At 41.7% G+C, this 21,177-nt stretch overlaps 1 protein-coding gene across 1 annotated transcript in view; it reads left to right on the top strand.

Moving 5' to 3' along the window:
- Positions 1 to 17,313, top strand: part of nr6a1a (nuclear receptor subfamily 6, group A, member 1a) — a 47,274-nt gene extending 29,961 nt beyond the window's left edge. The window contains exons 2-9 of the mRNA XM_031819043.1: positions 6,243 to 6,473; positions 6,900 to 6,955; positions 8,130 to 8,299; positions 8,760 to 8,993; positions 9,251 to 9,505; positions 10,793 to 10,914; positions 11,074 to 11,226; positions 11,360 to 17,313. Coding sequence (XP_031674903.1) covers positions 6,243 to 6,473; positions 6,900 to 6,955; positions 8,130 to 8,299; positions 8,760 to 8,993; positions 9,251 to 9,505; positions 10,793 to 10,914; positions 11,074 to 11,226; positions 11,360 to 11,499 — 1,361 coding nt within the window. The 3' untranslated portion in view covers positions 11,500 to 17,313. The remainder of the gene's footprint in view (positions 1 to 6,242; positions 6,474 to 6,899; positions 6,956 to 8,129; positions 8,300 to 8,759; positions 8,994 to 9,250; positions 9,506 to 10,792; positions 10,915 to 11,073; positions 11,227 to 11,359) is intronic.
- Positions 17,314 to 21,177: the final 3,864 nt, after the last annotated feature.

Genomic DNA, 21,177 nt, shown 5'->3' with positions numbered 1-21,177 from the left:
TTTGAGAGGGTTTATTTAATGTTCCTTCGTTAGATTTGAGCTCATCTTGCTCTGGCTAGCATTAGTTGTCCCACCCATTAAGTCAAAATGTGACTGGTTGATTCCACTGTCACTCCAAAATGTTACCCTAATACAGTTGAATGGCAGATCCCTTCATCTAGCTTCTGATGGCTGACCATCGAAATATTTAGTAGCCACCCTTTGCCTTGATGACAGCATTGCACACTCTTGGCATTCTCTCAACCAGATTATTGAGGTAATCACACTGTCTGTAATTTATTTGGAATTCAATGCACACTTAACCAGCATGGCTACCACAGCATTCTGCAGTGATACGCCATCCCATCTGGTTTGACCTTAGTGGGACTATCATTTGTTTTTCAACAGGACAATGACCCAACACACCTCCAGGCTGTGTAAGGGCTATTTGACCAAGAAGGAGAGTGATGGAGTGCTGCATCAGATGACCTGGCCTCCACAATCACCCGACCTCAACCCAATTGAGATGGTTTGGGATGAGTTGGACCGCAGAGTGAAGGAGAAGTGCTCAGCATAAGTGGGAACTTCTTCAAGACTGTTGGAAAAGCATTCCAGGTGAAGCTGTTTGAGAGAATGCTAAGAGTGTGCAGAGTTATCATCAAGGCTACTTTGTTAAACACTTTTTTGGTTACTACATGACTCCATATGTGTTATTTCATAGTGTTGATGCCTTCACTATTATTGTACGATGTAGAAAATAGTAAAAAATAAAATAAAATAAAAAAACATGAATGAGTAGGTGTGTCCAAACTTTTGACTGGTACTGTATATGATGACTTAGTCCAGGGACAGAGTCTTGACCACCTTTCACAAAGGCTTCCCATAACTGGACGAGCCTGTATGAGGGGAAAGTTCACGGCTATCTGATGTGCAGGTTGACCAAAGGCCGTCAGTGAAAGACTTAGCTCAGAGCAGCTAGGGTTAATCTATGGGTTCAGGAGGAGGTAGCATTAATCAGGCCCACTATAGCTGAGGTCTCACCAGGCTCCTTCAGGACTGGGTTATGGGACCAACAACCAACCACCCAGCACTCATTATAGGTTGCTAGTCATGCTAGTCATAGTGTAATAGCTGAGAATGGCGTTAAAGACCAGAGTTGTGGTTGTTTCTCTCTGTATCTTTATGAAACGTCATAATGCAGTCTCCCATGTTGATCTCTAAACTTTTCTCACATTTATAGGTTTACTGTTCAGTAGTGGTCATCTATTTTTCAGGAGGGAACCAGTTCATGTTCCTTTATTTTGGGAATTCTGTTTGAAGCACACTCCCTATTTAGTAATGGATGATGAGAAAGGGGATAACAAACTTTGATTTATATGTATTTATTTCACCTTTATTTAACCAGGTAGGACAGTTGAGAACAAGTTCTCATTTATAACTGCGACCTGGCCAAGATAAAGCAAAGCAGTGCGACAAAAACAACAACACAGAGTTACACATGGGATAAACAACCGTACAGTCAATAACAAAATAGAAAAAAGGAAAATCTATATACAGTGTGTGCAAATGTAGTAAGATTAGGGAGGTAAGGCAATAAATAGGCCATAGTGGCAAAATAATTCAAATTTAGCATTAACACTGGAGTGATAGATGTGCAGATAATGATGTGCAAGTAGAGATACTGGGGTGCAAAGGAGCGAAAATAAATAACAATATGGGGATGAGGTAGTTGGGTGGGCTCTTTACAGATGGGCTGTGTACAGGTGCAGTGATCGGTAAGCTGCTCTGACAGCTGATGCTTAAAGTTAGTGAGGGAGATATAAGTCTCCAGCTTCAGTGATTTTAGCATTTTTTTTCAGTCATTGGCAGCAGAGAACTGGAAGGAAAGGCGGCCAAAGAGGAGTTAGCTTTGGGGATGACCAGTGAAATATACCTGCTGGAGGGTGTGCTACGGGTGGGTGTTGCTATGGTGACCAGTGAGCTGAGATAAGGCGGGGCTTTACCTAGCATAGACATATAGATGACCTTGAGCCAGTGGGTTTGGCGACGACTATGAAGCAAGGGCCAGCCAACGAGAGCATGCAGGTCGCAGTGCTGGGTAGTATATGGGGCTTTGGTGACAAAATGGATGGCACTGTAATAGACTACATCTAATTTGCTGAGTAGAGTGTTGGAGGCTATTTTGTAAATGACATCGCCGAAGTCAAGGATCGGCAGGATAGTCAGTTTTACGAGGGTATGTTTAGCAGCATGAGTGAATGAGGCTTTGTTGCGAAATAGCAAGCCGATTCTAGATTTCATTTTGGATTGGAGATGCTTAATGTGAGTCTGGAAGGAGAGTTTACAATCTAACCAGACACCTAGGTATTTGTAGTTGTCCACATATTCTAGGTCAGAACCGTCCAGAGTAGTAATGCTAGTCGGGCGGGCGGTTGCAGGCAGCGATCGGTTGAAAAGCATGCATTTAGTTTTACTAGCATCACTACTCTGTACGGTTCTGACCAAGAATATGTGGACAACTACAAATTCCTAGGGACTGGGTTATTGGCTCTGGCAGCCAAAACAACCAAATACTCCATCTAAACTTGAATCGATTCTCAGTTGCAGTAGGGTTCTAGAAAAATAAAATCTCTTAACTTCAAAATAATCTAAATAAATAAATAAATCAAAATAATTTCACAAATGCAAAATATACACTGTACACTGTTTTAACAGTATTTTCAGGTAGTTAACTCTGTTTTCCGTAAACAAGCACTGAAACATGGAAATGTGGCCGTATGGGAACTCTAACCATATAAAGATGTGTAGTAATTTAACATTTGGTTTTTAGAAAATGATTCCTCACTGATTTGAAAGATATGGTCCTTTTGTTTCCAAAACCGTATCACAAGCGATGCGTGTTAACGTTTCGAGCAAGCATTGGGGCTCTTAACAAATCTCCCCCGGCCAGAAGATACTATCAATAGGCGCTGAAGGTAGTTAGCGTCTATGAATGGGCTAGTGCTACCCTATCCACTATCCACCAACACCCATCCACCAACACACAACACACCCCTCAACCCCCACACCATCCCCCCTCATAAAAGCTCTGAACAGATGGGTTGATACCATGGTTACAGTGAATAGCCCAGCGGAGCAAAGGCTGCTTCCAGTTGGAATGTGTCCATGTGCTGATCTGTAGCATGGCTGGCTGAGCTCACAAGATAACACACAACAACTCCACCCTCACTGGCATAGCTTCCTAACTATGATATCAGTTACCAAGACAGCCCATCCCAAGTTCTGTTAATTATCAATTACATGGGGGTTTGTCAAATGACTGCCTCGCCTGGTTCACCAACTACTTCTCAGATAGAGTTAAGTGTGTCAAACCTGGCAGTCTCTATGGGGCAGCCACAGGGTTCAATTCTCGGGCCGATTCTATTCTCTGTATATGTCAATGATGTCGCTCTTGCTGCTGGTGATTCTCTGATCCACCTCTACGCAGACGACACCATTCTGTATATTTCTGGCCCTTCTTTGGACACTGTGTTCACAAACCTCCAGACAAGCTTCAATGCCATACAACACTCCTTGCGTAGTCCAAGGACCGTGTAAGGTCCTTGGACTATACGGAGTAACATTAGGCTCCTTTAGTCCATTATTGGGCTAGGGTAGCACTAACACTGTGGACAGCAGAGAGTGGGGAATTTGGGTTCATTTATTCTCTGCCAGCATGGTGAGTTTTATCATCTAGCCTAGAGGTACATGTGGATTTTTCCAGTTAAGATTTTAAACTGTGTTTTTGGTGTCCTCGAAGTGTGCTGGTCTGGAGATTGTGCAGTTTCTATGGTGATTAGCAAAGTAACTAAGAATGTCAGGAGTTCAGGAGTCATACATTTCAAGCTAGAATCCTTAGTTGCGACATCCATTTTTGGACAGGTGTTGGTGGATAAGGTTAACACAAATTAATAACATGTACCCATTGATTCTTGAAGAATATAACTTCTAAATGCCTCATGAGCTTATTAGCTCAACTGTCGTTCCCCGCCAGAACCCAGAATATAAGCCGTGAACAACGTAAATGTAATCAAACACTGTCTATAGTCTCAAAACTATAGTTTTGATATCTTCAGCTCGGTCTATGAATTTGAGAGTGGTTATATTTCTCCATCCCGTAGCTATTTAGAGAAACAGGAGTGGGGATGCCTCTGTTTTTATACAAAGCTGAGGGAGGGCCTGGGGAAATGTAACCACTCAAATTCATAGACAGGGCTATGGAGGCAAGGACTGGCCAGACATGATATCAAAGTTATAGTTCTAAACATGTTTTGAGACTATAACGTGTTTGTTTACATTTACATTGTTTACAAACATTGGAGTATTAAAACAAGCCAATATTCTGGGTTCTGATGGGGTACGGAAGTTAAACTAAGCTCATTAGGCATTTATAAGTTATATTACTCGAGAATCAATGGATATATATCATAAGTGTATAGGTCCACAAATAGATGTAGCAACTAAGGATTCTAGATTTTAAGTATATCTCTCTACGATCCAAACTCCAACACACACACCCACTGGAACATATGCAAACACAGACACGTACAAGCAAGAATGCATGCATGCACATACACACCTATTGTCACTATATAGAGATGAATGTGAAGCTAAAGCTATTTAGCATCAGTGGTATTGGTATAAGGGCTAAGGGCTACTGTAGTAAGCTACACTATATATACAGAAGTATGTGGACACCCCTTTAAATGAGTGGATTTGACTATTTCAGCCACACCCGTTGCTGACTGACGATTCTGTGCTTCCAACTTTGTGGCAATAGTTTGGCGAAGGCCCTTTCTTGTTTCAGCATAACCATGCCTCCGTGCACAAAGCGAGGTCCATACAGAAATGGTTTGTCGAGATCGGTGTGGAAGAACTTGGTTGGCCCTGACCTCATCCCCATTGAACACCTTTGGGATGAATTGGAACACCGACTGAGAGCCAGGCCGAATCGCCCAACATCAGTGCCTGACCTCACTAATGCTCTTGTGGCTGAATGGAAGCAAGTCCCTGCAGCAATGTTCCAACATCTAGTGGAAAGCTTTCCCAGAAGAGTGGAGACTGTTATATCAGCAAAGGGGGGACCAACTCCATATTAGTGCCCATGGTTTTGGAATGAGATGTTTGACGAGCAGGTGTCCACATACATTTGGACATGTAGTGTAGGTATATTGTCTTTATTCTGTTTTCACATCTGTGTCTCTCATGGCCACCACATGTTGTTAAGTTGCTAACACTGTGTAATTGAACCTATTATTTTTGAATGTGCTTCATTTGGGACATCCTGTTCCACTACTTCCTCGAAGGCAGCCCCTCCTTCTAGCCTCTACCCAAGCCCCCAAATATCCCCCAACATGTGTTCCAAATTACTGCCCACACTTGGCCCGGTCTTTACAACATTTCCCATTTTGAAATGCTCAGCAAAAAAGCTGCTCCATGTATCCTTCGAGGAAACAAGTTGAAGGCTGGAATATGAAGTCTCTGTTAATGGTATGCACTGTATTTGTCTTCTAAGACAGCTGTGATATGAAACTACCAGTTGGAGAATCAATAAACAGTTGGTCTGATATATTTAATAAACTCAAATGAATTCCATTCTCACAAATTCCAGCATGTTCACTGATATGTAGACCTTATGTGGGCTTGCGTTTCAATGTAATCTATATTTATTGAAATCAGAATGAATCTAGTCAGGTTTCACTGAGTGGTGTTATAGACACTGAAGAGTTTACGTGATGCTGTCACTGTGTCCATCTCAGAGAAAGGAGAGCCTGTAAACTAATCACCAGACAGGCCAGTATGTGTCACTTTAGCCTGGTCCTTTCTCTTCTCAGACATAGTAAATAAAACATTCAAGATGTCTACACTCTCTGTGCTCATTCTTCCTCACATTCAACTGGTTACACACTGGTTGGCGACCCTACGTTACAGTATGATGGTTAGAGCTGGATTACACATCTTACATTTACATTTTAGTCATTTAGCAGACGCCCAACCTCACTAATGTTCTTGTGGCTGAATGGAAGCAAGTCCCTGCAGCAATGTTCCAACATCAAGTGGAAAGCCTTCCTAGAAGAGTGGAGGCTGTTATTTCAGCAAAAGGGGGACCAACTCCATGTTAATGCCCATGATTTTGTAATGAGATGTTCGACGGTCATGTAGTGAATGTGTCAGATGTCTGTTCTGTCTTCTGCTCTAACCAGTCATTCTGTCTCTTCTGTCAGATGATGCAGCTGACCCACGTGTTTGCCTCATCTGTGGAGACCGCGCCACAGGCCTGCACTATGGCATCATCTCCTGCGAGGGCTGCAAGGGCTTCTTCAAGCGCAGCATCTGCAACAAGCGCGTGTACCGCTGCAGCCGTGACAAGAACTGCGAAATGTCGCGCAAGCAACGCAACCGCTGCCAATACTGCCGCCTGCTCAAGTGTCTACAGATGGGAATGAACCGCAAAGGTAAGGGGAGACCAAAGAGGCAGATTGACATGCGGATGAGAGCCACACATGAGAATTTACTGTACTGTAACCATAGATTGTTCTAGAACCACAGATTCAATTAGAAGAGCTCCAAGAACTTTCAGCTCTCAATCAGACCCCCAGCTCTGTAGTTATGTAGCTAGTGCCCTCTGCTGGATTGACTGGGTATGTGAATGTTGTCGTTTCACTGTACAATTTCTTGATTTTCTCCTGTGGCACAATCATAGCAGCCACCACCAGGTAGAGCCATAGTACAAACATTGCCATCACAACCCCCTAGGAATTTGACTTTGTGTTATGAAACCCAAACATACTATTTTAATTGTACTTTGTGTTGTTTATGCCATGCACCTCTTCCCCATATATCTTGTTGGGGTGCTTATGGCTGTTCTTTGTGTTTTCCAGCAATCAGGGAAGATGGGATGCCAGGAGGGAGAAACAAAAGTATTGGGCCTGTCCAGGTAAATATTCACTGTGCACTGTACTACAGCTAACTATTAGATTCCAACAGTGCCTTTGATATTTCAGAATTTGAATCCTTTCCATTTCAGTTGAATTATCTTAGAACCCATTGTTGACAGTGATTATTTTAATGTTCATATTCAATTAATCAATCCACACAATAGTGATGACATACCTTTTTAATACGCTATACCTAGGGTCCGGAGTTGGTTAGGTTAGCCTACTACCAGATCAGGAAAAACTCTGGGCCCCGGGAAAACATGTTCTCCCTACTACTCTGGGACCTGTGGTTCCACCTCTGAAATCACCACACAATGTTACAAATGAAAAAGACAAAAACAGATCCTATTTGTATGATCTACATTTGACATGTTTTTGGTGGTGGGGATGGGCTTCCATAGTTTTATGTGGCTCAGTGCAGACAGAAGCTACTGTGACAATTTCAGCATGTAGCAGGCTGTTACTGCAATTTCAGGTAAAAACTCAAGGAAACAAGTCTGAAACATTAAGAAAATGTCTATACATTTCAGCTGTTTCAAAAACATTCCTCTGCTATTACCATTTATGCTGTAGGAGTGTTGGCTCAATGAGAAAATTCTGTTTACACTGCCCTGCTCTAAGGAGGGCAACTGTTGGGTGAGTGTTGTGAGCTACCTCAGATGTAGCGGTTGAGACTTTGCAAGTACACAAGTTTACATTTGAGTAATAGGAACCGATGGTATTTTTAAATAATGTGTAGTAAGTGTGAAGAGGCTCTTAGTCTTGATATGCTAATGCTCTGCAAATGGCATTGTAGATTATGTTCTCTGTATAGTGTTTATGAAGTGGTAAGGACAGCCATGGACAGCCATATTGTTGGTACTTTATCCTTGTGTGTGTGTGTGTGTGTGTGTGTGTGTGTGTGTGTGTGTGTGTGTGTGTGTGTGTGTGTGTGGTGTGTGTGTGTGTGTGTGTGTGTGTGTGTGTGTGTGTGTGTGTATGTTTCCTTGTGCCTCTGTGGAAAAAGTTAGGATAATTATACCCTGGATAACAGTGTTATGTTAATCAATTCAGATGTCTCTTACTCTCACCCTCAATCTACCCCTCTCTGCTCTTGCTCTCTCCTTCTCTCTCTCTCTCTCTGTTCTCCCTCTCTCTCTGCTCTCTCTCTCTCTCTCATTCTCTCTCTCTCAGATCACAGATGAAGAGATTGAGCGGATCATGTCGGGACAGGAGTTCAAGGAGGAAGCCAGTCTGCCGGAGCACACCTGGAGCAACAATGGTGACAGTAGTGACCACAGTTCTCCTAGCAACGGCGCCTCCGAGGGCAACCAGCCATCACCTGCTTCCACTCTATCATCCAAGTGAGTTAGCAACTCGTCTACATGAGGGAGCATCGTAAACATTGTCAGCAGTTAGTCCATGTATGAGATAATTAACTGCCCCTGACATTGTAACACCTCATTACCTAGTTTTTGCCAAGTTTGCTACTGAAAGAATGCCTGAATGCAATCTATTGAGATTTAGCAGCGATATCTGTAGATTGAATTCAGCCCATTATCTGCTGTTTTTGGAGACATGCATAGTGTCTATCTGCAAGCAGCAAGGCCAAACATAGTGATATTTACATCTCTCTGTGTAACTAGCAATTTATCTAAATCAACCATGTACTCTGATTATGTTAGATGTGCATAGAAACAGTTATTCATAAAATCTCAGCAACAGAGGCACACTTATGAGATACCAAAACATAATTGATGGCATTTAGTGTAAGTACAGTATTTATTTGAATGAATATCTGACCATTGTGTTTTCTCTGTACAGTCGTTCTTTAGAGATTGGTGGTGGCTACACGGCTGCTGTCAGGGACCAGTACATCAACGCCCCCATGAACACCCCCTACCAGCTGCTACCTCACCTCTTTAGCTACGCAGCCCAGTCAGGCCTGCTGGCCCCCCAGCCCCGCAGCCTCTACCCCCAGTCACACCCCCTGGTGATGCAGCTTGTGGCTGCAGAGGACCTGGCCCCACTGGCCACCCCCATGCTGATAGAGGACGGGTGAGTAAGCCTGCTTAACCTGAAATTTCTGCTGAGCAATGGAAGTGTGGCATGTATTTCACATAACAATTTCAGCAGACATCTATTCGGAAATGTGTTTTAGAAATGTGTGTTCCATTTTACAATATTCATTTTCTGACCATGTGACCAGGTCAGCCAAAGCTCCTGGCCCAATACAATAATATGAACAGCATGCTGTTATGAATCCTGTTGATATTCACATCTGCGTCTCTCTGTCTCCCTGTTATGTGTGTCAGGTACAAGGTGACTCAGGTGGAGTTGTTTGCGCTGCTGTGTCGTCTGGCCGACGAGCTGCTGTTTCGTCAGATCTCGTGGATCAAGAAGCTGCCGTTCTTCTGTGAGCTGTCTATTGAGGACTACACCTGTTTACTCAGCTCCACCTGGCAGGAGCTGATCCTGCTGTCCTGCCTCACCATCTACAGTGCACAGATCTTTGGAGACCTGGCCGACGTCACCGCCAAGTACACTCCCTCTGATGAGGAGCTGCAGGGGCAAGTACTGCCAGGCAGTAGGATCACTGTCAGTGTTAAACAATGATACTGGGGGTGACCATACCCGCCGGCCATGCGTTCATAGGTTTATTTTGCTATCAATATATGGAAAGAGACCATTTATCTGAGAGCCCCTACTCTTATTTGGTGTTGGTGTTCATGCATCAGAGGTTACAATGCAATATTGTTCGCTCACCTCTAAAGAGATGGGATCATGTCAAAAGTTGAGTTGTGTTTCCTTCTGCAACAACAACCTCCTATAGTGACCATCATTCCACACTGTCAGTTCACTATCTTTAAAGGCTATGATGTCTCTACCATTACACATATTGGCATTGGACGTGTGCCAAATGAACTGGCCCGTGAAGCAGACAACTCCTCAGGACTGTGGCTAGCACAGTCTGGGCCATTATGAAATACAGGTCCATCCTAGATTGGCCATAATACTGTGGGGGCTTAGTCGTGTGTAAATCAGACCAGAGTTATCTGACCTTATGGCACACTTGCTCCTAATTTTCTATTGAATTTACGGCTGGGTTGTGTTGCAATAGCCCATTTTTCTGCAGTTTTCCCATTCAAGGAGAAGGTGTCTGACTAACTATGGAAGTGCTAAATGCTGTGTAGGCATATGTACTAAAGATATTAGTTAAAGAGACCCAGATCTAAGGGAAGCTGTAGTGTAGAGACAGGCATGGAGATTGATGAGATCAGTTATTCAGTTTGACATGTTTTAGTATCTGCTCCTTAAAGCCATGGCCTCAATTTTCACTGGGGTTGGGGGGGACATGCCCCCCTGAAATAGCATTTTTGTCCCCCTCTGTTTTATCATTGGAATGTGATACAAAACGAGGCAACAGTTGGCTTTAGGACCATGCGGATGTCTCTAAGCGGTCAGGTAGGCTGTTTGGAGTGTTTATCTGACTGAAGAAAAATAAAAGAACATTATGTCCCCCCGCATCTAAAACCAAAGTTGCGCCCCTGCTTGAAGCTAAAGGAAATGTTTAGTTAGTGAGATGAATGTCCTTAATCACTTGTTGGGGATCAGACATAATCCACTTCTCCCCATTTAATTTCCCCTCATCTTCTTATTATGAATCAACTTTCACATTATCATGATTCTACTCTCTTTTAACTTTTTCTTCCTTGAAGTCTTGCACTTCTGTAGCGTGTGCGAGTGTGTATGAGAGCTGGAAGTCTTGTTGATTTTGTGTTCTTTGTGTACGTTTTGTTTTTGTGTGTGTCACATTTCACAATCTCACCATGTTTTTGTATGCGTCCCCCCCCAAGGTTCAGTGAGGATAGCATGGAGTTGATGGAGAGGCTGATCTATCTGTTCCGCAAGTTCCACCAGTTGAAGGTCAGCAACGAGGAGTACGCCTGCATGAAAGCCATCAACTTCTTGAACCAAGGTAACACACACACATGCACAGCCAGCCAGACACAGCACTGTTCCAACAGGACTTCAACAACTGTTCTGCCGCTCAGATGCTTTATTAAGTAAAAAGAATGAAAACGTCACACACACTATACATATAGCTAAGGTCCTCAATGTGTTCCTGTCTGTGCAGATATCCGCGGTCTGACTAACGTCTCCCAGTTGGAGCAACTGAACAAGCGCTACTGGTACGTGTGTCAGGACTACACCGAGTACAAGTACCCTCACCAGCCCAAACGCTTCCCTGAGATCATGATGTGTCTGCCAGAGATCCGTTTCATGGCAGGTAAGTTGGTGCATGGGGATTGGCATGGAGGGCGTTGTATTTTATGACATTTTAATATAAAGGCCCATAGCAAGGTAGGCGATAGGATAATTGTTCTGTACTCACACACTGTAAAAAACATGTTTCTTTCCAGGGAAACTGGTGAACGTTCCCCTGGAACAGCTCCCCCTCTTGTTTAAAGCAGTTTTGCACTCCTGCAAATCCAGCTTCATCAGCAACAGGACAGGAAGTTCTCCCTGTATGCCTACTACTGCTACCTCCCCCGGGAACTGAGCCCCGCACCCTGGCCCCAGGACCGCCCTTTGACAAGAATCTTACCTTGGGGGTGGGGCCAGGGACTGGTCCCCCTTCCTGTGAATGTGACAAGCAATTTTTGTTCTCTATATATTTATTACACGACAGAGCTGAATGTATGCTGATTTACGCTGTGCACATGCTTCTGTACAAACTAAATGCACATAGATGCATTGGTCTTTGGAGTTTACAAATATGTATCCGATTGCTCAACGAGTCGGTGTTGCCATTGTTAGAACTAGATTTTTAAGATTGATTTGATTCGGAATGGGGACGGGTATATATGAGTTGACAAGTGTTTTGAGACTACCTCAGGAAGATGATTTAGCTATTTTCAGGTACCTTTTTCTTGCTGTTTTGAAATGAAGAGGTTGCCCGGTCTAAATCAAATCCCTGTAAATGCTGTAAACTCCTGAATCATAGATGATAAGTCGGCCTTTACCATGACATTGACCAAAGGCATTGCTGCATATTCATTTGAACCAAAGATAGAAAAGCATTCAACCCTGCAATCAACAAATGAATGTCTTGAATTTCCCACTGGTTCTGGTGTATTTTCTCACTTCTTGTAGTATTTTTGTACACTATTTCATACAATCCACAAACAGACATCCTGAAGGGATGGCCTGGTCAATGTAACATTCCTTGTCTTTCACTGAGGTGAAATTTTGTTGGATTGTGGGATCTTCATAGAACAAAAGCATACGGGTATTTTCTACAATCATAGACTGCAGAGCAAATTTAGTTGCATAGTTGCAGGGGTAGGGGAAATTTGTTATTAGCTTGAATGAGAATTTTTCTTGACCAAAGTGATATGCAAAGTTTTTTAAGCAGCAGCCATAGATTAGTGATTAGTCGATAGCTCAGTGTAATGATTTCTTATCAATGAAGGACCAGGATAAGAAATGAATCAATCTGTTTAAGAGCCAGAGGGGAGACCCTCAGACAGACAGTGTAGCTCGTTCTTATCCTAACCCCTAGGCTGAGACACCACAAACAATGGCTCCACTCTCTTCTCTCCTAGTCCCTGTTGCACCCATCTATTCCTTTCGACATACAACCCATCTTGGCTTTCAGCCCTCCACTGGTACTTCCTTGCCCAAACCTGAGCCTCTGCACATGCTCACTGGGTTGATGGTCCGATCTGCACAGTTAGGCTACAAGGAAATGCTGGCTTGTTCATTTGTACTACTACATTTGTAGACAGTGTTGGGTTTAGAATGCTCAGGTCAAAAGACTGCAACAGAGGAGAGATGGAGGAGACATTAGGGGCATGTCTATTAATCTGGTCTGGGTTGACAGACTAGAGGTTACTTCTGGCTTGCACACATTGTTTAAAAAAGCTATATAAAGAAATAGGTTCTTTATTTATGAAGTATGAGATGATCATTTCAACCAGCCGTTAGCCGTTTCATAACAACCATTGTTTAAAATGTGGAGCAATGCAGTCCTTGCAACGACTCTTTTATGCATGCTGTGGTGAGGCAGGAGACATTCTTTGACTATTACCATGTCAAAGTGCCCACCCTGCATTCTCCTCTCTCTCAGGTCCTGGTGGACCGGTATTTAAACAGGGTAAAGTGAGTGTTATGTATTGCATTCATGAGTTACTCAGTGATCACTATGCTGATGTACTTGTAGGATTTTAATTGTAGAATTCTGGACATTGTAGGTCCTTTTAGAAACTGTTTCATTTTTCATTTTTTCCTGTTTTATGAAAGTGGCTGTTGTTTAAGGGCATGTTTTAAGACTTTAACTGTTGCTCCCAGTTCAGTGTTTAGCTTATTTGTCTGAAGATGGTCGGAGACAGGACTTAACATCAGTAAGGTCACAGAGGTCCCTTTTCCACTCTGAGCATAACCAAGCTAACCTCAATCAACAGGTGGGCTTACGATTGCTGCCTCCATCACTGGGTCTAGACTAGTCTGTCTATATCTTCTTAGCCTTAACACGGTACTACACTGTACCATCTAATGTCCTGAACCACGCTTTGAATACTTTCACCAATGCAGTGTTCTTTGTTTCAGTAGTTTCAATTAGCCACCTTTCCATGTTTTGTTGTGATACATTTCATGTATTTTGTTTTTTGGAGTGAAAAAGACCCCTATCATTTGTTTTATTTTTAATGATTTCTGATGGATGTTGGATGTGATTCTATCAACTTGATGCCACAGTTCCAAAGGAAATAATGTTTATGGTATTGATGTTACAAGTGTTTACGAATTGTTAACTTTTACTATTACCAAAAACACTGATTTTATGAATAGTATGATATACTGTATGCAGAGAGTGAATTAACCAATGGCAGGCCCCTGTGAAACAGTGCATTCGGAAAGTATTCAGACATCTTGACTTTTTCAAAATGTTGTTACTTTACAACCTTATTCTAAAATGGATTCAATAGTTTTTTTACTCATCAATCTACACACAATACCCCATAATGACAAAGCAAATGTATTAAAAAGACAAAACAGATATCACTTAAGTAATTATTCAGACCCTTTACTCAGTCCTTTACTCAGTCCTTTACTCAGTCCTTTACTCAGTCCTTTACTCAGTCCTTTACTCAGTACTTTACTCAGTCCTTTACTCAGTCCTTTACTCAGTCCTTTACTCAGTACTTTACTCAGTCCTTTACTCAGGCCTTTACTCAGTCCTTTACTCAGTCCTTTACTCAGTCCTTTACTCAGACCCTTTACTCAGTCCTTTACTCAGTCCTTTACTCAGTCCTTTACTCAGTCCTTTACTCAGTACTTTACTCAGTCCTTTACTCAGTCCCTTACTCAGTCCTTTACTCAGTCCTTTACTCAGTCCTTTACTCAGTACTTTCCTTTTGGCAAACTCCAAGTGGGCTGTCATGTGCCTTTTCCTGAGGAGTTACTTCCGTCTGGCTACTCTACCATAAAGGCCTGATTGGTGGAGTGCTGCAGAGATGGATGTACTTCTGGAAGTTTCTCCCATTTCCATAGAGGAACTCTGGAGCTCTGTCAGAGTGACCATCAGGTTCTTGGGCACCTCCATGACCAAGACCTTTCTCCCCCGATTGCTCAGTTTGTGGACAGCTCTAGGAAGAGTCTTGGTGGTTCCAAACTTGTTCCATTTAATAATGATGGAGGCCACTGTTTTCTTGAGGACCTTCAATGCTGCAGAAATGTTTTGGTACCCTTCCCCAGATCTGTGCCTCAACACAATCCTGTCTTGGAGCTCTACGGACAGTTCCTTCGACCTCATTGCTTGGTTTTTGCTCTGACATGCACTGTCAACAGTGGGACCTTATATAGACAGGTGTTTACCTTTCCAAATCAATTGAATTTACCGCAGGTGGACACCAATCAAGTTGTAGAAACATCTCAAGGATGATCAATGGAAACAGGATGCATCTGAGCTCAATTTCAGGTCTCATAGCAAAGGGTCTGAATTCTTATGTAATTTGTTTTTGCTTTGTTATTATGGGGTATTGTGTGTAGAATGATGAGTATTTATTTTTTTAAATCCTATTTAGAATAAGGCCGTAATATAACAAAATGTGAAAATAGTCAAGGTGTCTGAATACTTTCTGAATGCACTGTATATGCATATTTATGCATGATTTCTGAGAGTTTACCATCAGTAAACAAAGCCCGGAAACATTGAAGTGTTCCAGTAATGGTGGGGAGCAGCCAGCCACTGGTCTGGGGGGCTTAGTACACATGGCATGCCTAAACTCAGGGATCAGAACTTCTTAGGGGACATGTGTGTGAGACCCTAGCCCAGTGCTGCTGTCCCCATACAGTTTCACTATCGCCAACATACGTAAATATAGAGACTCTTAGTGGCAGATCATTCCTATTAGTCGTTTTTTAAATCTAACGTCACATTGCTACCTACCTTACAGCCACCTCCACGACTGTTTGCCACTTTCATGTTTTGAAATACATGTATTACATTCTCATTAGTATTCTATTATTTTCTAGAATGTGTTTTCACCGATAATGGATATGTCATTTGCAATTGCTATACTGAAACTACCTCTTTTTTTGTGTCATCACGTATTTCACTTTCACACAGGTAATGCTTTAAAAAAATCATATTCATTGGTTTCAATAGCTGGTTCCCATCCAATTGGTACTGATTTTCTTGCAAATATTCTAAAATCCGCATAAAGAAAATATGCGCATTTCCAACCGGTGGTGTTTCCACCAAACGGATTTGCGGTAGTGCACAGAAAATGTACTTATTTGCTTCAATTTTCATTACCAAATAAAAATCTAAATTTCAAAGTGTTTCTATCGCATTTTCAGCTCTACGGATAGTTTTGTCACAAAAACTGTTGTGCTAAATGGCACACGTGACTATTCTGGTCGTGGAACCTGTGCTCTAGCCAACAGCTCGCACATACAGTGCAGTTAGGCTGTGCGGATTATGAGATTATTATGGATTATTAAGAGCGAGAATATTTTTATTTGTCAAATGACAGTCAAGCATCGATCATCATGTCAGACCCTCAATATTTATTGGAAAGGAGCGTAAAGCTCATCACCTTTAACACTCCATCACACATGATTTAATCTGTAGCCTAATAAACTGCATGATTTCCCGAGTCGTAGCGGGAGGACCACACACCATATCATTGTGTGACTCCAAGTAAATTTTTGGTATGATGGTCATTATATCAATATTTGTGCATAAATGCGTTTCCACCACCATTTCTTGCATAATGAATTTTACTGACACGAAAAGATCCCACCATGTCGAACTAACAAATTATCTGTCGGCATTTATAAAATCACAGCTGTCAGGATTTTTTTTAATACCGTATGACTTTACTCGCCTAAAACATTTGAATGGAAATGTGGTTATTGCACCAATGTTCTGTTATTTTGTGTCTCTTATTTTATCCAGTTACCTCTCACTGTTACTTATTGTGCATGTGAATGTTGCCTCATATGCTACTCCGTGCTACCTCAGGAAAAACTGTCGCCTAGGCCTTAGTGGGTGGGAGATAGTTTGACCACCTTGCCACTTTACATTTACTCTAACCACTTTTTTATCTGTGATCATCATATATTTTCCAACATCGATTATGTAATTAATGACATCATACCTCACTGATCAATGAAAACTGATCTTATTTACCACCTTGTCATGATTACCATACCAAAGAATTTCGACAGGAATCTAAACTTGAATCAGTTTACTTTGTAGTGTCATATTAAGTATTGTATTCCAATCAATGTATTGTGTTCCTTCACTATATTGATATAGTTGTTTTGATGTACCAAACAATCTACTTGTGAAGTGTAAAGAGTAAAATGATCAGTATCATGTTTGATATTTATAACGCTGCTTGTGAGTGATTATCAATTAGAATGTAACTTTGGCCAAACTGCCATTTACTGTTGTTTACATGTTTTTCCTCACTCCTCTCAATAATAACTGGTGAATGAGTTTTGTGTTTTAAAAGTGTTTTAACAAGCTCATTCAGTGTTATAACAATTCATTCACGGAGGCTCATCAGCGAGCCCACAATGGGGAATGTCTAAGGCAACTAGAAGAGCAGATAAAATCATAATGTATCTCTGGGAACATCATCTTAATGTTTTTCCATTGAATGTGAAGATACCACTAGATATGCAGGTGAAACACATGACATTTGTATCTGCCATGTTTTGTTGTTGTTCTTTTTTTTATCTTTTGAAAACCCTTTCTCCTCCTCGTGTTACTACCTGTGATGAATGTGATCCATACGTGTTCAATGCATGTTTAGAATGTGTTAGGATTTGAAACCAAATAAATGTGAACGTTATGCAACTGTGAGATTGTTGTCATTTCAAGCATTATTTGAGTGCCATGTATAACCCTTTACACAGAGTGTTCACCATGGAACCCAAACGAGTTCTACCTGGAACCAAAAGGGTTCTCCTATAGTGACTGCCGAATAACCCTTTTGGAACCCTTTTTTATAAGACTGTAGTGTTTTTGGAACGCACAAGCTAGTCAGCAGATTTTGGATGGGCCTAATCTGTGTGTCCCTGATCCATCCCCCAACATCCAGTCTAATTTGTTTTGCGACTATTATTCACACACACAAAAACAAACTGTTCCTGCATGTCAAATCAGATAGAGAATGATCTGTACCTAGACAACGTGAATTATGATCATCTACATTTAGGTGTAACTAAAGTGCAGGAACAGCCACAGTATACTGTACCTTTGGTAGAATCTAAATGCTAAAGCTATAGGGATTAATGCAATGCATATTTAAATGTTAAGCAATTCATATCTACTATAATAGGTACAAGTTGTCCTTACTATAGTCAGAGAAGAGGAGGAGAGAGGAGAAACACATGATCGGCAGATTCATGGTCCTGTTTAGGAGGTTGATCGATAGTTTGTATTTGTATTTGTATTTGTAGTTATTATGGATCCCCATTAGCTGCTGCCTTGGCATGGCTCTCATGGCTCTATGTAGTACTGTGCGCCTCACATAGTCTGTTCTGAACTTGGGGACTGTGAAGAGACCTCTGGTGGCATGTATTGTGGGGTTTGCATGGATGTCCGTGCTGTTTGCAAGTAATTCAAACAGACAGGTCGGTGGATTCAACATGTCAATACCTCTCACAAATACAAGTAGTGATGAAGTCAATCTCTCCTCCACGTTGCGCCAAGAGAGATGGACATGCATATTTATGATGTTAGCTCTCTGTCTACAGCCGTTCTGCCCTGTTCTCAACCAATTGCAATTTTCCTAAGTCACTCTTTGTGGCACCTGACCACACGACTGAACAGTAGTCCAGGTGCGACAAAACTAGGGCCTGTAGGACCTGCCTTGTTGATAGTGCTGTTAATTTTAAGAAGGCAGAGCAGTGCTTTATTATGGACAGACTTCTCCCCATCTTAGCTACTGTTGTATCAATATGTCTTGACTATGACAGTTTACTACAATCCAGGGTTACTCCAAGCAGTTTAGTCACCTCAACTTGCTCAATTTCCACATTATTCATTACAAGATTTAGTTGAGGTTTAGAGTTTAGTGAATAATTTGTTCTAAACATAATGCTTTTAGTTTTTTTTATATTTAGGACTAACTTATTCATGCCACCCTTTCTGAAACTAACTGCAGCTCTTTGTTAAGTGTTGCAGTCATTTCAGTTGCTGTAGTAGCTGACATGTATAGTGTTGAGTCATCCGCATACAGACTCAAAGCCAAGTGGCATGTCGTTAGTAAAGATTGAAAAAAGTAAGGGGCATAGACAGCTGCCCTGGGGAATTCCTGATTCTACCTGGATCATGTTGGAGAAGCTTCCATTAAAGAACACCCTCTGTGTTCTGTTGGACAGGTAACTCTTTATCCACAATATAGCAGGAGGTGTACAGTCATAATGCATACATTTGTTCCAGCAGCAAACTATGATCGATAATGTCAAAAGCCACACTGAAGTCTAACAAAACAGTCCCCACAATCTTTTTACATCAATTTCTCTCAGCCAATCATCAGTCATTTGTGTAAGTGATGTGCTTGTTGAATGTCCTTCCCGATAAGCGTGCTGGCTATTTCAATCAATAAAGTTTTTTTTACTATTCTTGGGTAGCCTGAATGACTTTTGCTTCCCTCCAGGCCTGAGGGCACAAACTTTCTAGTAGGCTTAAATTGAATATATGGCAAATAGGAGTGGAAAAATGGTCTGCTATTATGAGTAATTTTCCATCCAAGTTGTCAGACCTCGGTGCCTTGTCATTGTTGGGTAGCCTAGTGGTTAGAGCGTTGGATTAGTAACCGGAAGGTTGCAAGTTCAAATCCCCGAGTGTGACAAGGTACAAATCTGTCGTTCTGTCCCTGAACAGGCAGTTAACCCACTGTTCCTATGCTGTCATTGAAAATAAGATTTTGTTCTTAACTGACTTGCCTAGTTAAATAAAGGTAAAATTAAATTGTTGATAGACAACAATCATTTTTTCACCTCTTTCACACTCATTTTACAGAATTAAACATTATAATGCATATGTTTCATAATTTGGTCAGATATACTTAGATGTGTAGTGCCGGCGTTTGTTGCTGGCATGTCATGCCTAAGTTTACTAATCTTGCCAAAATATCAATAAAGTAGTTGGCAATATCAGTGAGTTTTGTGATGAATGGGCCGTCTAATTCAATGAATGAATGGAGCTGAGTTTGACTTTTTGCCCCAAATTTAATTTAAGGTGCTCCAAATCTTTTATCATGTATCTTTTGTTTCATAGTATATCCTCTTCTTCTTTTTATTCCATTTAGCCACGAGTTCTCAATTTGCAGTACGTTTGCCAATCGGTTGTGCTGACAGACTTATTTGCCAGTGGAGCTGCTGCTTGCATCATGTGTGTGATTATCAGTGGACCTGCTGCGTGCATCATGTGTGTGATTTGTCCAAGGAGTGGGCTATAGGAGAGGACCCACTTATCTACTTAAGGTTGCGTGAGGTGAGGCAAGGTGAGGTGAGGTGAGGGGCATTTGACAGGCTTTTCTAACAGCAGCCCCTCTTCTCTCCCCTGACAGGATCCCCCCCCCCCCCAGCCTTCACTGACTGACCTCCACTCTCAGGTCCATTCAAGTCTGAGCGTGTGGAGTCCCTTTCAATGGAGACGTATCATGCAGGGATAACAAAGGATTTACATTAGTTAAAATATGTGTAGTAAGATCTATCTCTCTTCAACATCAGATTTGCAACTTTTCAATTTACACTATCCTTACTTTAGCCTCAGATGTGGTGTGGCCAAAGCCACATTCCTGCTTCTTGTGTGAGTGCGCCTTTTAGCATACCGTAAATAGTCAAACAAAATAAGGATAGCAATTCAAACTATACAGGAGGTTCTCATCTAAACTATATTTCACTTAATATTGCACACTTGATTAGTGCAATGATTCACAAATGTGTGGATATTTTAAATGCCTTTCAAGGGTAGGTAGCATAGACATAACCACATGTAACATATGGATTAGCAATAGTATACACACCAAAGGTCCCAATGCAAAGTTACACCCTTACTTTTGTAATGTTCAAAAAACAGAAAACATCTACCAACAAAACACAGGTGGGAAAAGGCTACCTAAGTATGGTTCTCAATCAGAGACAACGATCGACAGCTGCCTCTGATTGAGAACCACACCAAACACACAGAAATAGAAAACATAGAACACAAAACATAGAATGCCCACCCCAACTCACGCCCTGACCAATCCAAAATAGAGACGTAAAAAGGATCTCTGAGGTCAGGGCGTGACAACTTCAAATTAAAGAAAATACTTTTGCACTCATGACTACTGGTTTCAATGACATTTTCAGCCAACTTACAAGCAAATACTATATGAATTTACTGCTACAAATCGTCACGCAAGTTTGCTAGCCAACTAACATGCTAATGTTAGCCCATCAGCCTACTTAAGTTACATTAGCACTGCATGAGTCAGTCAGTTGCAATGAACACCTAGCTTACAGCTACATTAACCAGTTATCAAATAATGTTACCGGTATATCTTAGCCAGCAAGCCAGTCAGCTAAAATTAGCTATTTTAGACTACTAGCTAGTCTAGCCAGCTAACTAGACTAGCTAGCCAAACACCACAGTCAACATAGTGAACTAGTAAGCCAGAGAACAACACCAACTAGTCTAACACAGGCAGGAACCCACAAACACAAAAAA

This window comes from Oncorhynchus kisutch, linkage group LG3 (genome assembly GCF_002021735.2).
Source record: "Oncorhynchus kisutch isolate 150728-3 linkage group LG3, Okis_V2, whole genome shotgun sequence".
Lineage (NCBI taxonomy): Eukaryota > Metazoa > Chordata > Actinopteri > Salmoniformes > Salmonidae > Oncorhynchus > Oncorhynchus kisutch.
This window is presented reverse-complemented; position numbering and strand designations above follow the sequence as displayed.